General features: G+C 37.9%; 1 protein-coding gene across 7 annotated transcripts in view; it reads right to left on the reverse strand.

Annotated features, from left to right (window-relative positions):
- NEK10 (NIMA related kinase 10) overlaps window positions 1-23,033 on the reverse strand; it is a 226,355-nt gene that overhangs the window by 66,661 nt on the left and 136,661 nt on the right. For all 7 annotated transcript variants that reach the window (XM_047738527.1, XM_047738536.1, XM_047738554.1 and 4 more), the window contains one exon: window positions 13,395-13,608. In XM_047738527.1, the coding sequence (XP_047594483.1) occupies window positions 13,395-13,608 (214 nt within the window). The remainder of the gene's footprint in view (window positions 1-13,394; window positions 13,609-23,033) is intronic.

The following is a 23,033-nucleotide window of genomic DNA, read 5'->3' on the forward strand; positions in this document are numbered from 1 at the left end:
CACCGAAATTGTATCCTTAAATAATTGGGTGCTTGCTTAGCATCTAATAAAGGGGTATTCACATTCTGAGAGAGATGCTTTTTCAAACTCTGTAAGCATGGAAGATATGATATAGCAATGTAGAATGTATAGTTGTTTTAGTTTTCTTAAAAAACCCTCTGTTTCTATAGGCTCTTACAGCAGTTTTTGCCTCAAAAAAAATCGATAGAGTTCTTGACCTTGACATTAAAAATATGCCACTGTAGACACATTTTCCTGAATGTCATTTCCAGAGTTTTTCCTTGTGGATATTTGAGTACCCAACTTATTACCAACTCTTTCCTTTAACAACTGGGGCTATTTTAGTCCCTTTTGGATCCCCCCATGCTTTGGATAATGTTTTGTACATAGCAACTGCTTAATAACTAGTTGCTGTATTGAGATCAAAAGGAGAAAAGGGCCAGGAAAGCAGGTGAATTCCCATATATGGTGAGTAGGTTTTGTAGCTTCTTGGTTTTTTGTTTGTTTTGTTTTTATCTTGCCTGTTTATCCAGAATCCTACATTGTGATTTTTCTCTAAGAGCTGAAGAGACTCTCTGGTAACACACCAATAAGTAGGAGTGAATGTCTCCCTTCCTTTTTCCCCTTTGCTCTTACAAGAAGTTATAAAACTCCACTCATCTGTATTAGAGATGGCTGGCCCAGAAACAACAAAATGACCCTGTAACCCAGTAGGCATTGGCCAAAGGCAGAGATGGTTAAATGCTTTTAGCCTAAGGGTTGAGGCCATTAAGGTATTTTCAAAAGTTGCCTCCAGCAAGTACATAAACCTATTAAAGGGAGTTGGGTGTATGTGTGTGTGGGGGGGGGGGGTGTGTGCAGCATTGGGGGATGCAATTTGGCTACTGTCATCTTTTTTACTTTCTAATTACTTAAGATTTTTCTAGGAATAGGAGATGGAGTTAACTCTCTCTATATATACATATATATATATATATATATTTTTTTTGGCATCTATATATCTCCTAGGAACGGATGGACACATTCTGTGCATCAATATGGCAGCAAGAAGAAGACAATGCAAATCGGATAATAAAATTATCACTGATATGGAAATCATCACCGTTACAGGAGACACTTCCTGTCACAGTGCTGTTATAGGCACAATTATGTTTAGCTCGGTTTTGCTCATTATAATGTAATTTTTTATGTGTGCAGCAGATTATAATACATTTTCAGTTGAATAGCAATTCTAACAGTAACAGACTGACATTGCCTAAATTAACTGCAACAGTAGGGAAAGAATTAAGAGAGTCTATTTTATTAAAACTAGTGCAAATTTTTTAAATTGCCCAGAATGTTTTATCAGGAAAGACAGAGAGAGCGAGAGAGAGGGAAAAAAAAGTGAGAAATAAACATAAAGCGTGACACTAACTATATCCGGTAGATGCCTTACTTTAGAACCATAAAGAATGCACCATTTCTTTTGTTCTAAAATAGTCATTCTATTTGAGCTATGTCTTTGCCTACTTTCTTCTATTTGTTTAGGTAATAACTGTGACCTTAGTTACATAAAGTTAGGGCTACCCAGTGCTTAACAGCAATTCACCTGGCTGAGGTGATCTTTTTTATTGGCAAACCACATTCCATGCTTTTCATGGATGACAGCACAAAGAAAACCCAAAATATGAGACAGATCATTGACTACACATTATTGTGCAAAAATGTAGTCCCTAAATTTCAAAATATTAAAAAAAAAAAAATTCAGCCAGGGGCAACCTCACTTGTTTGGGCTTGACTTTTGATTTCGGCTCAGGTCATGGTCTCAGGGTCCTGGGATCCAGTCCCGCATCAGGCTCCCCACTCAGCAGGGAGCCTGCTTCTCTCTCTCTCTCTCTCCCTCCTTCTCCTCTGTCCCTCCCCCAACTCGCATGCTCTCTCTCATTCTCTCTAAAATAAGTTAATAAATCTTAAAAAAGAAAATCAGCCAGTGTGACCAAGAGGGCTGAAGGGGGTCACATTGACCCTGGCCACAGCTGAGTGGTCTGACCAGTTCAGCAAGTCTAGGACCTCACTCTGGGCCACTTGGTTTTGCCACTGTAAAGAGGTGGGCCACAGCAGCAAGCTCGGAGCCTGGTCCCTTACTATGGGAGCTGGGGATCTTTTAGCTTCAGAGCTGTTTGGTTGATACCTCTGTCTATTTTGTTTATGAAACCCTAAAGTATTTCCCTGCCCCTGTGCTCTGTACATCAAGTAGAAGAGCAAAATGTTCAAATGAAACCAGAAAAATTGGTGTGAGAGGTGCTGAAAATAACTAAGATTTACAAATATCGTATAATGAAGGAAATGTTTTCTTCAAGTTTGGATATTAGTTATTTTTCTTATTTTGAACTTCCTAACAATATTCATACAAAGCTAAATACTTTGCTTTAATATAATTAAATGCATATAATTATGACCCCGCTATTATCATGACACTCTCTTAATTAGAACTTCTTAAAAGCACAAGAACATACTAACGAACTGTCACTAAAATAAGTAAATTAGAGGATGAATTAATTATTACAATTCAGTCTAAAATTCCACTATCAAATTTACCATGCTTGATAATGTTTCACTGCCTCCCCATAAATATCTAGCATCTGCAACAGGTTCTCTATTATTCCTAATTCAAAGATAGGTTTTCTAGAAGAAATAACACTAATAAGGATGAGGAGAAGAACAGCGCCATAATCTGAAGGTATACATTATTAAAAATACAGAAGATATGGTCTACATCAACTGACAGACCACCATTTTGTTTCAAAACTACATACTACCACAGGAAAAGAACTGAATGTGTGGGAATATTTCTTAAAGCCTTTCAAAGGAAGCCAGAATCAGGTAACATATAGAAGAACCATTTAAGATACAGAAGAAACCATACACAGAGAATCATTAAGTAGTCAAGTTTAAAGGCATTCTAATTTGGATTGCTCAAAACAAGACATGCAGTTGCAGAGCCGCACTGCTTAAGGTATGAAACAGTATGTTCTTAGACATGGGTGGCATCAGTATAAGAAAGCCCTCAGATTAGAACCTCGCTTACTATTTCCTTTTTAATACAGAATTACATAAGGGAAGTTCTAGTTCTTGTCAAACCACACACTTGGTACATCAAAATACCAAACCGATTAAGTGCCAATAAACAAAGAATTAAAAACCAAGGCAAAGAATCACCATCATCTTTTATCCCTCTTCCCACTTCCATCCTTGACTCTCAGCAGTCGATTCACACATAGCAGCCAGCTGTGTAACTTTAAAACATCATTATGTCACCCCTTTGCTCAAAACATATGTCACTCAAGTCTGTATCATGGACCACAGCATCCTCATCTCTCTTCCCCTGCTTCCCTGTACTCCAGCCACACAGGCTTCCTTGCCGGCCTCTTAAATCTGGCAGGCATGCTCCACCTCCAAATATTTGGACTTGCTGTTCCCCTCTGCCATCAATGCTGTGCCCCCATATAATTGCACAGCTCACCCTTTTAACATATTCAGGTTTCTACTCAAATGTCTTGCAGGTATAGTGGCTTTCCATGACATTCCTATTTAAAACAGCCTATCTTTCCACATCTACTAATCACTATTACTTTGCCTTTCTATTTTTGTCCATGGTACTTAAGTGTATATTAATTCACTTATAATTTGTCTTCCTCCACTGTGAAGATGGAGTTCTTCTCTTTACTGTTAAAACACAGACTAGAATAGTCCCCAGAAGAGAACAGATCAATCTTGTTGAATAAGCGAAATAAAAGACTGATTTTTCAAAGTATTGCAAAGCTCTTCACCATATTAAAAAAAGGGTAGAAATCAAAATAGCAGCATTATTTTTCAAAGAAACTGACAAACTCATTGTAAAATTAATAAGTAAATATAACAGATCTAGAATGGCCAAATCAAATTTGAAAAAGAAGAATGAAATTGGAGCACTTATACAACCTAATTTCAAGACTTACTAAAAAGCTACAACAATCAAGATAGCATGGTATTGGCCTTAGATACACAGATCAATGAACAGAATAGAGTTCAGAAATAAATCCACATATACAGGGTCAAAAGATTTCCAACAAAGACCTGTAGTAAAATCAGTGAGCAAACATTAGACATTTTAAGAAATGACGCTGGAAAAACTGGGTACTCATATGGAAAAAAAAAATCCCAAATTTCAATATTTTCATTATTCTATGCATGAAATTAAGTCAAAATGGATCATAGACCTAAACATAAAATCTATCACAAGAAGGAATTTACAAAAATAAAAAAGAGCCAATTTTTGCAGCCTTGGGATAGACCAAGATTTCTTCAGCAGGATACAAAAAGCACTAACAATAACAAAAAACTAAATAAGTAAATTGGACTGCAACAAAGTAAAATTTAACAAAACTTCTGCTCATCAAAAAAAAAAAAAAAAAAACAAAAAACAGTCAAGTCATAGACCAGGAAAAAAAAATTTGCAATACTTATATTTGCCAACAGAGTTCTATGTGGAATATATACAGAACCCCTAAAATCAACAAAAACAGACAAATAATTCAATAAAATAATAGCCAAAGATTTGAATAGATAGTACACACACACACACACACACACACACACACACACACACACACACACGTAAATGATCAATATGCATATGTAAAAGTGCTCAGCAGCCAAGGTGATCAGGAAAATCCAAACTAAAACCACAAAGAGATACTTTCCTGTGCCCCCTACAAAGGTTAAAATCTAAAAGACTGACAACACCAAATGTTTACAAGAATGTGGAACAATTGAGCAACTCTCATACATTGCTCCTAAAAATGCTAACCATTACAATTTTGGAGAACTGCTTGGTAGTTTCTTTTTGAATTAAACGTACCACTACCTTAAGACCCTGAAATTGTACTCCTAAGTATTTGCCTAAGAGAAATGAAAGCATCTGCACAAGAAAACTTATGTAAGAAAATTCATAGCAGTCTTATATAAAACCCCAAATCTGGAAACAACACAGTGTTCATCAACAGGAGAATAAATTATGATATGTTCATACCACATAATACTATCAAACATTATAAACAAAGAACTATTAAACACAACATCACGGATCAATCTCAGTAACATTAGGTCACATGAACTAAGGCAGACGGTAAAGAGCACAGACCGTTTGTGATTTATATGAAGTCAAAATAAGAGGCAAAAGTAATCCGCAGTGTCAGAAATCATGTCTGTCCATGGGCAGGGAACCGTATGGGAAAGGGCAAGAGGGAAATTTTTGAGCTCACAGAAATGTTCTGAATCTCGTTTTGGGTGCAAGTTAACCATGTGTCAAAAGTTATTAAACTAAGTAATTAAAATTTGTACATCTTACTGTAGGTAAATTATATCTCCATAAACAAGGGGGGAGTTAGGGTGTGGATGTGAGAATGGTGTATATATTTGTGCAGGAGCTTAAAAGGCATTGCTTTATTTTCTTAAACCATAACAAGTATAGAATGTTGCCAAAACAAGTCATGATTTTTCCCGATACTTCTTTCACTGCATCATTATTTGTTGCATTTTCACAGCCTTGGGGGAAATTCAGTCAACAATTAACCAGACAATAAAAGCAAAGATGTTCACAAATATATTGTCCCTTTAAAATACATCATTTTCTACATGGCTTAATTTAATCTCTTAGCAGAGGATTGCAGACACACGCCTTTAGTGGCATGCCCAGAAATTGTAAATGACATATGGTATGATAAAAATAAAACAGCTCAGATAAATAAATAGCACAACAGTTTTTTTAAACTTGCACTAAGAAAATGAGAATCAGGTAGTTGCATATTTGCTCAATTCCTATGTGGTCCACTTTAAAGATATTTGAGAATTTAGGATTAATACTAAATGCCTGTCAATAAAGTTTGCCAAGAACATATACAGATTGTATTAGAAAACTACACAAAGAATTCCATTTCTTTAAGTGAAATTATAAAGGGTTGGTGGATTTAGATAATAATCCTTGTGGACAAGTGCTCTACTAGCTGCTTCCCCCAGCCCCAAGGTAGATGGTACTTAGGATAATAATTATGTGCGCCATATTTCAGTAGTTTGACAACATGAGACTATCACAGAAATCTTCCTTTTTGTAATTCACCAAAAGCTTAGAGTACATTTCTAGGACTCACTATGGGAACATTTACTCATCCTCTTAAGCATGCGATGATTTATCAAGATCAGATGTGATTTTTGAAAGATCATCTTGGTAGGCACATAGGGGATGGTTAAGGGAGGGAGCTGATTCTAGATAACCTGAGTAGAATGGATTTGATCATTTGGAAGGTCTTTAAAGCTGAGGCTTCTTTGAGATGAAAAAGAAACACCATCTGTGGACAGCAGGTTCAGCCCATGTCCTAAAGTTTCAACCTGCCCTTCCTGCCAGCCTACTCCATTACCTAGCCAGCCCCCACAATTGTATAAGATAATTCCTTCTAATAAATCTCTTCATATGTATCTTCTACTGGTTCTGCTTTATACATTCTGTGCAGGACTGTTCTGTACATGGCATAATATTAGCAGCCCTGGCTGCCTCCCCTTAAGTGCCAGTAGCAGTCAACGTCATTGTGATAAACAAAATGGCTCTCCCTTCACACGCACACAGTTTCTGAGGACCTTGTAGACAGTGCAGAGGTGGTACACTGAATCACTGCTAAGGTTGAGGAGGAGACTAGAGAGGCAAGAAAGTTGGATATTGCAATGACCCAATGTGAGACAATGAGAATGAGAACTGGAAGGTTAAGATGGATTTGTCAGGCATTTCAAAAGTAGGACTGGTAAAAGATTGCTAATGAAACGGATGTAGGATTTGAGGGAGAATGAATTGAAGATGTCCAGGTTTCAATTAAGGTGATGAGGTGTAGAATATGACTGGGTTAAGGAAAGAGAATCCATTCACTGTGGGACTTGCTGAACATGAGGTACTGATTAGACACACGGGTAAATGTCCAGCTCAAAATTTAGGTCCGTCATGCGGGAAAGGCTGGGATCAGACACATAGTTTTGGAGGTCTTCAGAAAATGTATGTGTTGTAAAACACATCCCAGTGTATTTGGCCTTCTTAGAAAATATTGTGTACTTTTCCTCCCCAAATGCTTATACTGTTGAGACCAGACCAGAAGCCTGGGGCTTATAAACCCAAGGAAGTCCTAGTCCTGAATGAAGAATACCTGGGCAAGAGGAGGTTGTGGTAGAAGGGCAGTTTCTAGCGTGCAGATGGGGAACTGGGAAGTCTTTCTGAAGTTCAAAGAAGGATCCAGAGAGAAGGATAGAAGATAAGAAGGCAAGTTCAAACATCTTTGTTTTTCCTCCTCACATCCTCTCCAGCAGAGGTGAACCTTGTGAGTGAAGCAGAGCAGAGGTTTTGAGGGAACAAGTCAGGTTCAGCCAGAAAAGACTGAAAGTTCCAGAGAAGCTTCATGACCATCATGACACTATATACCATATAGCTAATATGGGCATTTAGTACAAGGCCCATGAGGGGAGAAACACTGTGTTCCCTGTACCTGTATCCCCTGTACCTAGAATAGTACCTGATACCTAATAGGTACTCAATAAATATTTGTTGAATGGATAAGGTAGGGCTGATATTGTGCCCCCACTCCCAGTTAGTTCCCCATGGACTATGCGGCATAGGTGGGAATCCAAAGCTCCCACGTGCCACAATGGGAATGTAGAAAGTGGATATAGCGCTCACTGGTGAGTCCACCAGGTTATCACTTCATGGAGGGAGCACAGACAAGACAGCTCAAACCAGGGATCCCACCGTATGTCCCCCAAAGCCACAGGGATAGGTTCACCTCATCTGAAGTCAACGGAGGCCAAAAGAAGGCGGCAATAACACACAGAAACCCCTCCCAGTGGCATGAAGATACCTAGGCTTCCTCCTGTATCCAGCTGCCATCTTGGGAGACAGAGATGGAGAGGAGAGCCCTTGAAATGGGAGAGAAACTTTTAGACCAAAATAGCTGATATAAGTGTTCATGCCTATATCCACCATTTTCTGCTATCAGCAGGAACAGGGGTCCAAAACAAAATGATATATGATTATGGAAGATAAAGTTCCCATTTTATACAAGCAATTTTTACCCAAATTCATATGAAATGAAAAACCACGAAACTGGCCAGAGCTCACTCTAGAGAAGAGCAAGAAGAGAAGCAGAACATCAAAGCTTAAGAGTACGGGGTCGGAAGAGAGAATAAGAAAAGAGTGTTCAGGGGCACCTGGGTGGCTCAGTGGGTTAAAGCCTCTGCCTTCGGCTCAGGTCATGATCCCAGAGTCCTGGGATTGAGCCCCGCATCAGGCTCTCTGCTCAGCGGGGAACCTGCTTCCTCCTCTCTCTCTCTCTCTGCCTGCCTCTCTACATACTTGTAATCTCTGTCTGTCAAATAAATAAATAAAATCTTTAAAAAAGAAAAGAAAAGAAAAGAAAAGAGTGTTCAGAGACGTAAGATAGAAATCAGGATGGAGGGGTGTGGTTGAAACCACAGGGGAAAAAATTCAAGAAGGAAGTATGGATGATAAGGAAGAATTACCCTTCAGTTTGATAACTTGGTTGTTAATTACTCTGGAGAAATATAAGGTTTCAGTCCACATTACCCAGATTCAAATCCAAACATGAGGTATGAATACCATGATTAGGTATTCCACAAACTTCTGCCATCTAGTACCAGCCTACTTTCCCAGACTTTCCAAACTATGCATACCAAAATATGCATTATAAATCAGGAGATCCAACTATCAGTCCAAGGTCTGAAACCAGAAAACTAGTTTGGAAAAGTCTTGAAAAAACCTTGGAAAAGTCTCTTCTCTTGGTTTCCGTTTCCTTGCCTTTTGAGTTAAAGCATAAAACAATACCATTCCTAAAATGTGATTAGTAGCCCTAAGTGTGCTAGGCTGGTATATCCGGAGGTCATGCACTTTCACTATTCTTTTCCATGCAGGAGTGACTTTCTTACCTACTTCAAGGCCACTTGTTTTGGGAGCCTCCCTAAACTATATCAGCCAGAGATATCATTTGGTATTTGCCAAGATTTCCTCCTGCATATATATCTTGGCTGCCCAGGTAGACTGTATAAGTCACTTCACGACTGCGAACACTCCTTATAATCTTTTGTAACCTTCACAATAGCAAGCACCATGTCTTACATTCAGAAGATATTCAACAACTCTTTGTTCTTTTATCAACTATAAACTGCAAGCATTTTCAATTTTTCTTTTTGTTTTGTTCCCTGTTAGTCTTATGGATGATGAAAGTTCTCCAGACTGAAAAAACTCACTCTACTGGTAGAAAGAAAGAATCATGTAGCTTTAAAACAGAGATGGTGAAGATAATAGTACCGGACAAATATCACTGGAAGAGAAGTGGGAATCCCTGCAAAACTCACCCTTCAAGAACTTGCTTCTTTCACTGATTACCCATCAGTTTCCCCGATACATTCAACTCTGCTCCATTTGTACACATAGAAATATGCTTTATTTACAAATGTTAATATTAGCTTACAGTTGGATCCACAAAATCCCACTAATCTGAATGAAATTGGGAGTTTTCTATTGATTACCCACATTTTTCAGGCTGGGTTTTAACACTCATCCTCGCATTTGCTGGTGAGGAGCTAAGCAGCATGCGGTTTAGAATTGTCTGCAACTGATTTTTCTGTCTGGGATACAAGATGACAACCAAGGGGCAGCACTTCTGTGTATTTAACATGTTGCACATAATGCTAAAATGCCAATCATGATTTTGATTACTACAATGCCACAGTATCCTCGGTAGCACAATAGACTTTTATTATTACATATTTAAGTAAAAATTACACCTTATTTTTCTCTGCTTGGTTTTATTCTTTTTCAAAAATAGTATTTATTTATTTATTTGAGAGAGACAGAACGAAAGCAAGTACGAGCAGGTAGAAGAGCAGAGGGAGAGGGAGAAGCAGACTCCCCGCTGAGCAGGGAGCCTGACTCGGGGTTCCATCCCAGGACCCTGGGATCATGACCTGAGCTGAAGGCAGACGCTTAAAAACCGACTGAGCCACCCAGCACCCTTAGATTTTATTCTTGACTCCGCTCTCCTCATGATCTTTATTTTGAATTATAAAAATTAGACAGCTTAACGTTCTTCGGAAAGAAAATTTTCTTCTCTTTCTTAGGGTCTAAACCACAGTACACAGGCATGAACTTTATTAGTGAAGATTTCTGTGTCCTCTTGAAATATATATTAATACTTGTCTTTACTAGACTATTGCCATAATTGAGAATAAGCTAATATGTAAAAATGTTAGTAGCATATACCCCATGACACAGGAGTCCTTAATGTTTCTTATCAATTATTTGCTCGCTCCTTAATTTGCAAAATTCCAGCAATTCACAATGGCTCTCCTTATCGGTGCTGAGAATTCATAAAGTTCTACATAATGTACCCACTAATTTCCCTTTCCTTTGACTATTGCCTATCATTGGATTGTGTAATTGTATTGTTGATATTAACTGCTCTGGGAGACATTCCACCATATTTGAAATGAAATAATCATGATACTATAACAAGACTTAAGAAAAAAAGAAACATAAAATTTTATACGTATAATTTTTCCATCAGCAATGGTGTCGATGTATGTTTTTAAAAAGAAATTAATTGGTACTTAGCAAGGATAATGCCAATTAACTGCATGCTGTCTTTTGATTAAAGGTAATCATATTTCCTTCTCAGTTCTTTAATAAAGCTGCACTTTTCCTTTTAACTAACATTTTATTAATCCAGAGATGAAAAATGATCAGTATACATAAAATAGTGCCAAAGGAGACGATATGTGATTGTTCTTTAAATGTAGTAATATAAACTGCCAAGAGACAAAGCACTTCTCTGTGGTCCCTATGAGACTGGATGCTCCATGAGGGCATCAAGGCTGGCTGGTAACACGTGCTCAATACATACTTATTAACTGCATGAAAACCACATGTGGATTTGGCACTAATGGACCAGTTAATACTGGATTAGCAAGTTGCATCAACAATTATTTTTTTAACATAATCATTGCTTACTTTATATAACAGGTGCTATCTTATAATTTTGTGCCACTTTTCCATTTGTACAGTTTATTCAAACACATAAACTTACTTAATCCTAGTGCTTTCTGTGATAGGTAATGTGTTCCCCCTAATTTACAGATGAGTACAGAACCTCTAGAACCTCGAAACCACCTCGACTACAGGTTTCTCCCTTTGTTTAACCCAGTCATGGCCTGAGAGCTGGATTTCTACAGTTAAAATGGCTCTCCAAATACGTACTGAAATATTGATGGATGACATGATATAGTGGTTTGGGTTTGTTTCAAAATAACCTATGGAGGGCAGGAAGTGAGTAGTGGGTGGGCATTAAAACAGTATGTGATTGGCCCAAAGTAGCAAATTCTTGAAGCTGGGGGGTGGCTACACGAAGCACAATCTTTATTTCTGTAAATGCATGAAATTTTCCACAGTAAGAGTTTAAAAAAAAAAAAAAAGCTGAGCAGTAAATAAATAAATAAAACAGCCATTCTCAAGGTGTTTAGCTAAAGATAAGAGGATTTTTGTGGTTAGATTCTAAACTAACTTCGCCCATCCCCACATCAGCTAAGGGAATCTAATATAAACTGACTCTTTTATATCCAACTGGAAATTGGCTAAGTAGCTTTACAGTGCAGAACTTAATAGAAGGCCTCAAATACTTAAGATATATAGAAATGGCTAAACCTCTTGCATTTCAGTTTCCTGGGAACATTGTACTCTGAATGCAACATGACATGCATAGAATGGTGTGTTTCTCATAGTTGCCTAATTTTTACAAAGTCAGGTAGTAAAATAACAAGAAAAGTGAGCTTTAATTCGCTGTATATAAGATTTAACTGTGTTCAGCAAGAGCTATAACTCCAAGTTATATGCTCCTAAACATAAACCAAGGCCTTAGATAATCACCAAGTATTGTTCTGTAAAATTACAGCTGGGCTCAGCAAGGCAATAAAGATGAGTTTTTCCCTGCCCAAAAGAAAACTACACTGAATCTTCAACTTCCAGATTCCAAGAATGTCAGGACAAGCACACCACACAGTAGTGCTTTCCTTTTAATAGAAATGAGTTTGATGGAAAGTTGTTATCCAAGAAATCAGAGGAAGGGAGGGAGGCAAGGAGGATGGAAGGGAGGGAGGGAGGATGGAAGGAAGGAAGGAAGGAAGGAAAAGAAATTATAGCTGTCTCTTCTTTAAAATGAACTCTTCATATTATTTTCCCAACTGAGGTAGAACAGGTCTTTAGGGTCCTGGAAAGGAATTTGATGACCAAGTACCTTGATTAAGAATGGGTGTTATGGGGGCGCCTGGGTGGCTCAGAGGGTTAAGCCTCTGCCTTTGGCTCAGGTCATGGTCTCAGGGTTCTGGGAGGGAGCCCCGCATCGGGCTCTCTGCTCAGCGGGAAGCCTGCTTTCCCCTTTCTCTTTGCCTGCCGCTCTGCCTGCTTGTGATCTCTCTCTCTCTCTCTCTCTCTCTCTCTCTCTGTCAAATAAATAAATAAAATCTTTAAAAATAGAAAAAAAAAAAGAATGGGTGTTAGGACTATTTCCATTTCCTTGGATCCCATGCCCAAGAGGGAAGAAAAGAATATGTACCAGGTTGAAGGGTCCCTGACTTGTTCCCCGCTTGGGGGAGCCCAGAGTATGAGCAAAGAATGGATCATGGGTCATGATACAACAAAAGCACATGGGGGAAAACAAGAGACAGCAACAAGAGCATCACTGTCATGGTCACTTGTATATGTGGACATTTGTAGCTTTTCCCTTTTTCAAGCTCTGCTCAGAAATAAACTTAAATATCAAAATAATTTGAAGGTTATTGGCAAGAAAAATTGAAGGACATATTCTTATTTGAAGCATGGCAGCATTATTACCACCACAAATAGTAATAAAAACAACTAGACTAAAACGAAAAAATTTTAAGGCAATTATTATTTCCTTCTCTGAATTAACACATAACATTTCCATCCATATTCCCCAAATCAGATTTCTAAAGAAATAAAATCTATGTATTCACTGCTATCTACACAAAGAGCATAATGTAAACTTACAGAATTGCTAAGGGATCTATTTGATGCTGCCAGTTTTGCAATATACAATAAATTAGGGGTAGCTCATTGGAAAGCCATTTATATTGACTTTAATTTTAATTATAAGGTCTAGAAAGGAATGCAAAATGGAACTATATAATAGTGAAATACTGCATGTAGCAATTAATATTTTCTTAAGATAATCCTCCCTTAAGACAAGCCTGAACCACTGCAGGTGACCTTATAATGGGGTACATCATGAAGACACTGAAAGCTGTGCACTTACATGACATAACAGAGCCAGTTCATGGTGACATGTGACAGCATTCCGGTTGGCTTCCATAAAGTACCTCTGTGTACGCTTCCGTTCCCGTTCCAGCTTCTTCTCCAAAGCCAGCTGGGATGTAGACAAGTTGTCTAAATACTTCATCATGACGTCTGATATCATTGAGCTGACTTCTACAATATCTGGGCGGGCTTCTGCATCAGGAGTGAGGCACCTACGAGAAGACAAGCTGATTATAGCACTCTGGTCAATGTCAGGACCAGGCCATGGGTGTGGAAGATCAAGGTTAAACCCCCCACTGTGAGTCCACCATGGTGTTCACACCCAAAACTCCTCGGATAAGATGGACATCAAGCACAGCTTGGAATCCAAGACTTCTCAAAAAGTATTTGGAAAGTTTGGAAAGCAGAGGGAGGCAGCACTATTCTCTTTGCAACTGGGATGTCAGGCAAGGGCTATTGGCTGAGCATGAAGCCACTCCTCAGATCTCAGGACAGGTGGATATAGTCATCTTCTCCCGTGTGAACTTGTTATTTTCTATAATCACTGCCAAGCCATTGGTCAGTGAAACAAAGAGGGATCCCAAGAATGTAGGCCCTGATACACCAAATGGAAGGTAGGTTTCTAGAGAGTCACAACTCGTTGGCCTTTTCTAGCTGGAGAGCAGCAATATCAACCCAACTTGATTAGAGTGTGTCTTACAAAACCTGATTCATAAAAATAAAATGCAATGCAGTTACTTAAATGTTTAAGATGTTTGTAATAATTTTTTAAAGTAACTTATTGGACACGTTTCATGCTAATATTTTCTGTGATTTGGAAGTAGGAAATGGCAATCAGCTTACTAGAGGGAACTTTATTTATCGTCCAGGTAAATACTAATAGAAAGCTATTCTAGACACAACGGAATCAATTATCAAGATCATTGTTAGCATGTTTTAAGTACTTCTGGCATTTGTTATAATACTTTGTCTATTTTTAAAGTTTATTATTTTTTTTTTAATTTTATTTATTTGAAAGAGCAAGAGCTCGCCCATGAGAGAATGAGAGAAAGAGAGCACATGTGCACAAGTGGAGGAGGGGAGCAGAGGGAAAGAGAAGCAGACTCCTTACTGAGCAGGGAGCTGGACCCAGGGCTTGACCCCAGGACCCCGGGATCGTGACCTGAGCTGAAGACAAAAGCTTAACCAGCTGAGCCACCCAGGCATAGCAATATTTTGTCTATTTTTCAAATTCAAAATCTCTAACTTCACTGAAGTCATGTTGCTTCTTAATAAACTTGAACTTGGGGCGCCTGGGTGGCTCAGTGGGTTAAAGCCTCTGCCTTCAGCTCAGGTCATGATTCCAAGGTCCTGGGATCGAGCCCCGCATCGGGCTCTCTGCTCGGCAGGGAGCCCGCTTCCTCCTCTCTCTCTCTGCCTGCCTCGCTGCCTACCTGTGATCTCTATCTGTCAAAAAAAATAAAATAAAATAAAATAAATAAACTTGAACTTATTTGGACTTTGAAAAAAAGATCTAATTTTCACTTTTTGTATTTGATTTAGTGACCTATAGTTCACACAACTTTCACCTACACTGACATCTCCAGGAAAGATTTGAGAACTATTCACCACAGAAGTCAAAATAAGACTCTAACTTGTTAATTTGCTGATTACTCTTTGTTTTTTACTTGATTATGAGTAAAATATACATATCTTAGACATTATCATCTCATGCTTAATCTTTATGTTATTTCTCTCTAAGGCAGTGGGCTTACACTATGGTTATGAGAAGTACTTACCCATCTGCTGAATTCATATTTAATGAAGTTCAGTCTATGCATTTATAACAAAGAAAGACAAGGCCAGCTACATAATTTTGGGGGTGCCCAATAGAAAATGAAAGTGTGGGGCTCAGGCCAGAGTGAGGAAGTCAATCTCCCCTCCCATAGACCAGTGTCCTAAATCATGGTAGACAGGAGACTCCCAAGTGACTGCAAACTCCATGCCATCAAGATGCTCTTGGTACCTGGATTGGAGGTGGGCAAGAGGCCCCACTAAGCCCCCCACTGAGTGCACCCTGGTGCTACCAGCCTGGTTAAAGATGCCTTCCTTTTTGCCTCACCTCAAGATTCAGCAGGGTACATACTGCATCCTGATCCTCTCCTTGTCTGCATTCACAAACCCATAGGGGAGGAGGGTAAAGATGGAACACAGGCCTTCCCTGGTGAGACCCAATCACCATACCAGCGAGAGAACAGTAGCAATGATGGGACAGGGTCAGGGAGATGGAGCTGGAGGCCAGGCAGGGGCCACAGGGCCAGGAGCAGATGGTTGAGAATCTATGTCAGAGAGATAAGAAGTTGGAGGGACCTCACAGTAATTGAGACTTCCAGGCCCCAAACATACATGCTTCTTGTATCATCAGACTTCATTTCCAAAACACAGAATATAAGAATTTCATGACTTTGAATACAGAGTCTTAACCCCTAAGCACATGACTGTTTTGAGTATGGGAGCCCTGAGCATTGGTCATAGCACGTGAAGCTGAACGTCTGTGCCAGTGACATATTTGTATTCAAATTTATTATTTTAGTTCATAATCATGAAAGAAGCTAAAATGTTGAATTTCACCTTCTAATTAAATCGGTTTCTTCATCTACCCTCACTTAATTAGCAAAAGTAATTAAAGCTGATATAAATGGTTGGTTGACCTAGCGTTGGTTATGACTGCCATGGGAGGGGGAAAAAAAACCCACAACCAGCATCTAAGCCTTTCATTAGTGCACTGGACTAAAGTCTTAGTCTGCAGATATTTAAACTGATTAAAGATAATATTAGCATTTGCCAGTAATATCTGCCCTTTTCCAGATCCCATCCCTATCTGCTTGCCAAAAATCTACTTTTTTCCAAGTCTCCATTAGGAAGACTAATCAACCTCAAATGACTTATCAAATGACTTATCAACCCTTTTTTGTATATCCTCATTACATTTAAGTCCTTAAACTACTATAATATCGTATTGCAATGATCCATTTCACCACTAGAAACCAGAAATTTCTTGAGAGGACAGACATATGTCCCCTTCACCGTGATCTCTTCAGCATGTAAAATGGAATCTGTGTCCTATAGGTACTCAGCAGATGAATGAATGAATGAATGAATGAACTTAGGCTAACATCTAAGAATTTATCTGTCCCATAGGGGGCGCCTGGGTGGCTCAGTAGGTTGAAGGCTCTGCCTTCGGCTCAGGTCATGATCCCAGGGTCCTGGGATCAAGCCCCACATTGGGCTCTCTGCTCAGCAGGGAGCCTGCTTCCCATCCTCTCTCTGCCTGCCTCTCTGTCTACTTGTGATCTCTGTCTGTCAAATGGGTAAATAAAATCTTAAAAAAAAAAAGAATTTATCTGTCCCAAAAGATACACCCCAAATATTTAGCTACAAACTTTTCCAGGAATATCTCTTTCCATAAGTTCTAATTTAGCCTCAATTCTCTGAAATACATCCCTGCTTAGATATTTCAGAGAAATTCCATTTTTTTAAAGATTTTATTTATGTATTTGACAGAAAGAGACACAGCGAGAGAGGGAACACAAGCAGGTGGAGTGGGAGAGGGACAAGCAGGCTCCCCGGGACAGCAGGAAGCCCAGCATGGGGCTAGATCCCAGGACATGGGATCATGACATGAGCCAAAGGCAGACACTTAACGACTGAGCCCCCCAGGCACCCCAAGCAAATACTAACAGATCTTAGAGGAGAAAAAAACAATACAGTAATAGTGGAGGGCTTCAGCACCCTATCAGCAATGGATAGGTCACCCAGACAAAAAAATCATCAAGGAAACACTGGAATTAACAACACTTTAAAACAAAGGAACTGATATATATATATAGATAGATAGATCGATATATCGATCTATCTATATATATAGAATGTTTTATATATATATAGAATGTTTTATATATATATATTATAATATATATAATATATATTATAATATAATATATATTATAATATAATATAAATATAATAATAATAATATAATAATAATAATAAATAATATAATAATAAATAATATAATAATATAATAATAAATAATATAAATATAATATAATATAATATAATATATATTATAATATATATATATAAAACATTCTATCCAATAGCAGCAGAATACACATTTTTCTTAAGCACACATGGAATATTTTCCAGAACAGATCACATGAGAGACCATGAAACTAATTTCAGCAAATTTAAGAAGACTGACATCATACCAACTATCTTCTCTACTACAATGATGTGAAATTAGAAATCAACAAAAGGAAAGTAAGAAGATTTTAAATTTGTGGAAACTAAATGATGCATTTCTAAATAACCTATGGGTCAAAGAAAAAATTAATAGGGAAGTAAAGAATTCCTTGAAACAAATAAAAAATGGAAAATGTAACATATCAAATTTTGTGCGCTGCAGCAAAAGCTGTTCTAAGAGCCCACAGCAATAAACACGTATATTCAGAAATTAGAAAGATCTCAAATAAACAACCTAACTTTAGACCTCAAGGAACTAGAAAGAGAGAAACAAATTAAACTCAAAATTAGGAGAGAGAAGGAAATAATAATAGAGTATAAATAAATTAAGTAAAGTCCAGAAAAGCAATAAGAAGAATCAATGAACTAAAAGCTGGTGCTTTGAAAAAACAAATGGACAAATCTTTAGATAAGCTAAGGAAAAAGAGAGAAGACTCAAATTTAGAAATGAAAAAGGAGGCATCACAGCTGATACTACAAAAATATAGACAAGAAAGGGATAAATTTCTAGAAACACACAATCTACCAAGACTGAATCAGGAAAAATAGAACATCTGGACACACCAATCGTGACTCAAGAGATTGAGTCAGTAAAACTCTCAACACAGGACACTCCAAGGCCAGAGAGCTTCACTGGTGAATTCTACTAAACATTTAAAGATGAATTAACACTAGTCCTCATAAGACTCTTTAAAAATATTGAGGAGAAGGGAACACTTCCAAACTCATTTACAAAACCAGCATTGTCTTAATACCAAAACCAGTTAAAGACACCACAAGAAGAGAAAATTATAGACAAATAGTTCTGATGAATATAGATGCAAAATTCTCAACCAAATATTAGGAAACAAAATTCAAGAATTCATTAAAAGGATTAAGCACTATGACCAAGTGGATTTATCCCTGGGCTATAGGAGGAGTCAACACACACAAACACATAATTTGTCACATCAGTAAAATGAGAGATTAAAACTATATGATCATCTCAATACATACAGAAAAAATATTTGACAAAATATAAAATCCCTTTATGATTAAAAAACCCTTTACAGATTGGGTATAGAAGAACATATCTCAACATGAAAAAGTCCAAATACGACAAACCCACAAGTCACATTATACTGAATGGAGAAAAACTGAAAGTGTTTCCTCTGAGATCATGAGCAAGGCAAGGTTCCCTACTCTCATCATTCCTATTTAGTATAGAATTGGAAAAGTCTTAACTAGAGCAAAGCAAAGAAATAAAAGGCATCCAAATCTGGAAGAAAGAAGTAAGAATTTCTCTATTTACTAATGATATAATCTCACATATAAAAAAATCCCAAAGAGTCAATCAAAAAGACTGTTGGAATTAATCAATGATTTCAGGAAAGTGGCAGGTTACAAAATCAACTTATAGAAATCAGTGGCATTCTTTTATACTAATGATGAAGCATTGGAAAAAGAAATAAAGAAAACTATCTAAACTGCAATGGCATAAAAAATGATAAAATACTTGGGAATAAATTTAACTAAGGAAGTGAAAGAGCTATACAACAAAAACTATAAGACTTGACTAAAAGAAACTGAAGAAGACAAAAACAAATGGAAATACATTTTGTATTCATGTTTTGGAGGAATAAGTATTGTTAAAATGGCCATACCACTCAAAGGATCTACAGATTTAATGCAATTCCCATAAAAATACCAAAGGCATTCTTCACAGAAATAGTAGAAACAATCCTAAAATTTGTGTGGAACCACAAAGGACCCTGAATAGCCAAAGCAATCCTGAGAAAAAAAGACTAAAGCTGGAGATATCACACTTCCTGATTTTAAACTATACTACAAAACCATACTAATAAAAACACTATGGTACTGGCACAAAAGCAGATTCATAGACCAATGGAAGGGCATAGAGGGCCCAAAACTAAATCCCAGCATATCCAGTCAATGAATATTTGACAATGAAACCAAGAACAACCACTGGAGGAAAGACAGTCTTGTCAACAAACGGGGCTGGGAAATCTGAAGTATATGCAAAACTGTCTCACACCACCCACAAAAATTAACTCAAAATCCATCAGAGACTTAAACCTAAGACTTGATATCATAGAACTCTTGGCTCAGTGGGTAAAGCCTCTGCCTTCTGCTCGGGTCGTGATCTCAGGGTCCTGGGATCCAGCCCCACATCCAGCTCTCTGCTCGGCGGGGAGCCTGCTTCCCCACCCGCCCCTCTGCCGCCTCTCTGCCTACTTGTGATCTCTGTCAAATAAATTAAAAAAAAAAATCTTGAAAGAAGAAAGGAAAGGAAGAAGCTTCCTGATATTGGTCTTGGCAATGATTTTTTGAGCGTGATGCCAAAAGCACAAACAACGAAAGAAAGAAACAACAAATGGGACTACATCAAACTCAAAAGCTTCTGCACAGCTTTTGCTACTCAGTTAACAAAATGAAACAGCAGCCTATGGAGCAGATAAAATTTTTACAAACCACATATCGAGAAGGGGTTACTATCCAAAACACATAAAGAACTAAACACTATTTAATAACATTTAAAAAAATAATTTGATTAAAAATGGGCCAAACAAAATAGATATATATTTTTCCAAAAGGGACTTCAAAATGGCCAAAAGGCACATGAAAAAATGCTCAACATCACTAATCATCAAGATGATGCAAACAGGGGCACATAAGTGGCTGCTGGTTAAGTAGCTGACTCTTGTTTTTGGCTTAGGTTATGATGTCATGGTCACGAGATCAAGCCCTGCATTGGTCTCGGCACTCTGCACGGAGTTTGCCTCAGATTCTCTCTCCCTCTCTCTTGAGCCCGCTCTCTCTCTCAAATAAATAAATCTTAAAAAAAAAAAAAAAGATTCAAGTAAAAACCACAATGAACTATCACCTTACACCTGTTAGGATGGCTATCATCAAAAGGAAAGGAGATAATAGATGATCATGAAGATTTGGTGAAAGGGGATATACACACACTGCTGGTGAGAATGTAAACTGGTCCAACCACTATGAAAACCAATATGGAGATTCCTTTAAAGTATTAAAAAATAGATCTACGATATGACCCAGCAATTCTGCTTCTGGGAATACACCCAACAGCAAAGAAAACAGAATTTCAATGAGGTATCTGTGTTCCCATGTTTATCGCGGCGTTATACACAATAGCCAAGATATGGAAACCCAAATACCCATTCTCATGTGAATGAATAAAAAAGAGTTGGTACATATATACAAGGGGATATTACCAGCCAGGAGAAAGGAAGATAGATTCCCATTTTTGACAACATACATGGAACTCGAGCACATTGTGTTAAGTGAGGTAAGTCAGAGAAAGACAAGTACTGTATGACAACACTTATATGGAATCTAGAAAAATCAGACCTATAAAAAAATAGAAAACAAATCGTGGTTACCAGGACATGAGCACTGGGGGGATAAGAATGATGGTGTCTAAGGGTACAAACTTGTAATGAGTCATAAACACACAATGGAGGTCTAATGCACTGAATAATGAATACAGCCAATGATATTGTAATATAATTATGTAATGTGATTAATATATTGAAGTGACACACTGTACACCATAAATTTACAAAATGGAACGTGTTAAATTTACTTTGGGGAAATTTCTTAAAAAAGAGAAAACCAAAGAACTGAAGGTTGGGCGAAAAATGTAAAGATCCACTTGTCCTTAGAACTAGCCGAAAACATTAACTGTGCTAGTCATCATAACCACCTCTGAAACAAAGCACCAGACGGCTTCTGCAACCAGGCACAGATAGAGAGATGTAAGGCAATTGGAAGATTTTGTGCATAAAAGGAAATGTTCTTCTCTTTTAGAAAGTAAACAGACAATATTCACTGAACAGGGTACTGGAAGGTAAAAATAGTAATGCTGGTACTGGGCAGAGCAACAAAATGGATTTATTTTCTGCCCCAGACTCTTCAGGGTTGCTAAGTTATTCTCCCAGTGTAAAAGCCTGCTAGGAAAGAAAAGTTCCAGTGACAGAATGTGCTAATATACCACATGAACAAACAAGAAAAAGGAAAGATTGCATGTGAGACACACAACTGCACGCGCTCTACCCAAGTCAGGGTGTAAAAGGTGAAAATGAGAAGATGGAAAAGCAGAACAAGCAAGAAGATCATGTAACTGGAAACACTAGGTGTGAAATTAAGAATGAGTCTCATGAACTTGCCCATCGATGGCTGTCTTGCATTTCAAAGGCTCTATCATGTTATTGGTAATCAGCTCTGAGCCTGATGATTTGCTGAGTCATAAATGATCATTAAGACTACTTTTGCCTTTATGTATTCCTTGCATTGATTTTCTGAAGAAAACTGTAAACTAAGAAAATAGAAGATTAAATTTGCTTCCTTATTCTTTTGAAACTTAATTTTTAAAGATTAAAAATCCAAAGCAAATTAAATATTTAATTGCATAAAATTCATGACTGAATTTGGTTTTATGTCAAATTTTCTAAAGATAAAACTTAGTGATGTGAACCCAAACAATGAGTCTTGAATAACCTTAAGTGAAAACCACATCTGCTATAGAATGCACAGTCATCTTCATGTATAGTCAGTTATAAAATTAAAATAAAATTGTCAGTTCTTACTTATGGCATCTTAGTTATTTTTATTTTATTTTATTTTTTTAAAGATTTTTTTTGTTTGTTTTTTATTTTTATTTATTTATTTATTGGTCAGAGAGAGAGAGAGGGAGAACACAAGCAGACAGAACAGCAGGCAGAAGCAGAGAGAGAAGCAGGCTCCCTGCTGAGCAAGGAGCCCGATGTGGGGCTCTATCCCAGGAACCTGGGATCATGACCTGAGCCGAAGGCAGAGGCTTTAACCCACTGAGCCACCCAGGCGCCCCGCATCTTAGTTATTTTGAATTGAAAGTGTCCTTATAGGGGCACCTCGGTGGCTCAGTTGGTTAAGCGTCTGCCTTCAGCTCAGGTCATGATCCCCGTGTCTTGCAATTGAGCCCCACGTTGAGTTCCCTGCTCAGTGGGGAGTCTGCTTCTCCCTCTTCCTCTGCCACTCCCTACTCCAAACCCTGCTCATTATCACTCTCTCTTATGCTCTCTCTCAAATAAATAAAATCTTAAAACAAAAAAGCATCCTAACAAATATTTAATCTAGAGTCCCTTAATAGTGATCATTCATACTCTTAAACATTGTGGTGCTAGGGAACTCACTATCCACCCAGCAGTCTGCCTTGCTTGGGTATCTGCAATTCTGACACACACTTCTAATGACAAACTGACCTGAGCCTCCTTGGAACTCCACTCCATGGTCTTGGCTCCATTTTCTGAAGTTCCACAGAATAAACCCAATTGTTTTCACATTTTCA

The sequence above is a fragment of the Lutra lutra genome, chromosome 1 (genome assembly GCF_902655055.1).
Source record: "Lutra lutra chromosome 1, mLutLut1.2, whole genome shotgun sequence".
NCBI lineage: Eukaryota > Metazoa > Chordata > Mammalia > Carnivora > Mustelidae > Lutra > Lutra lutra.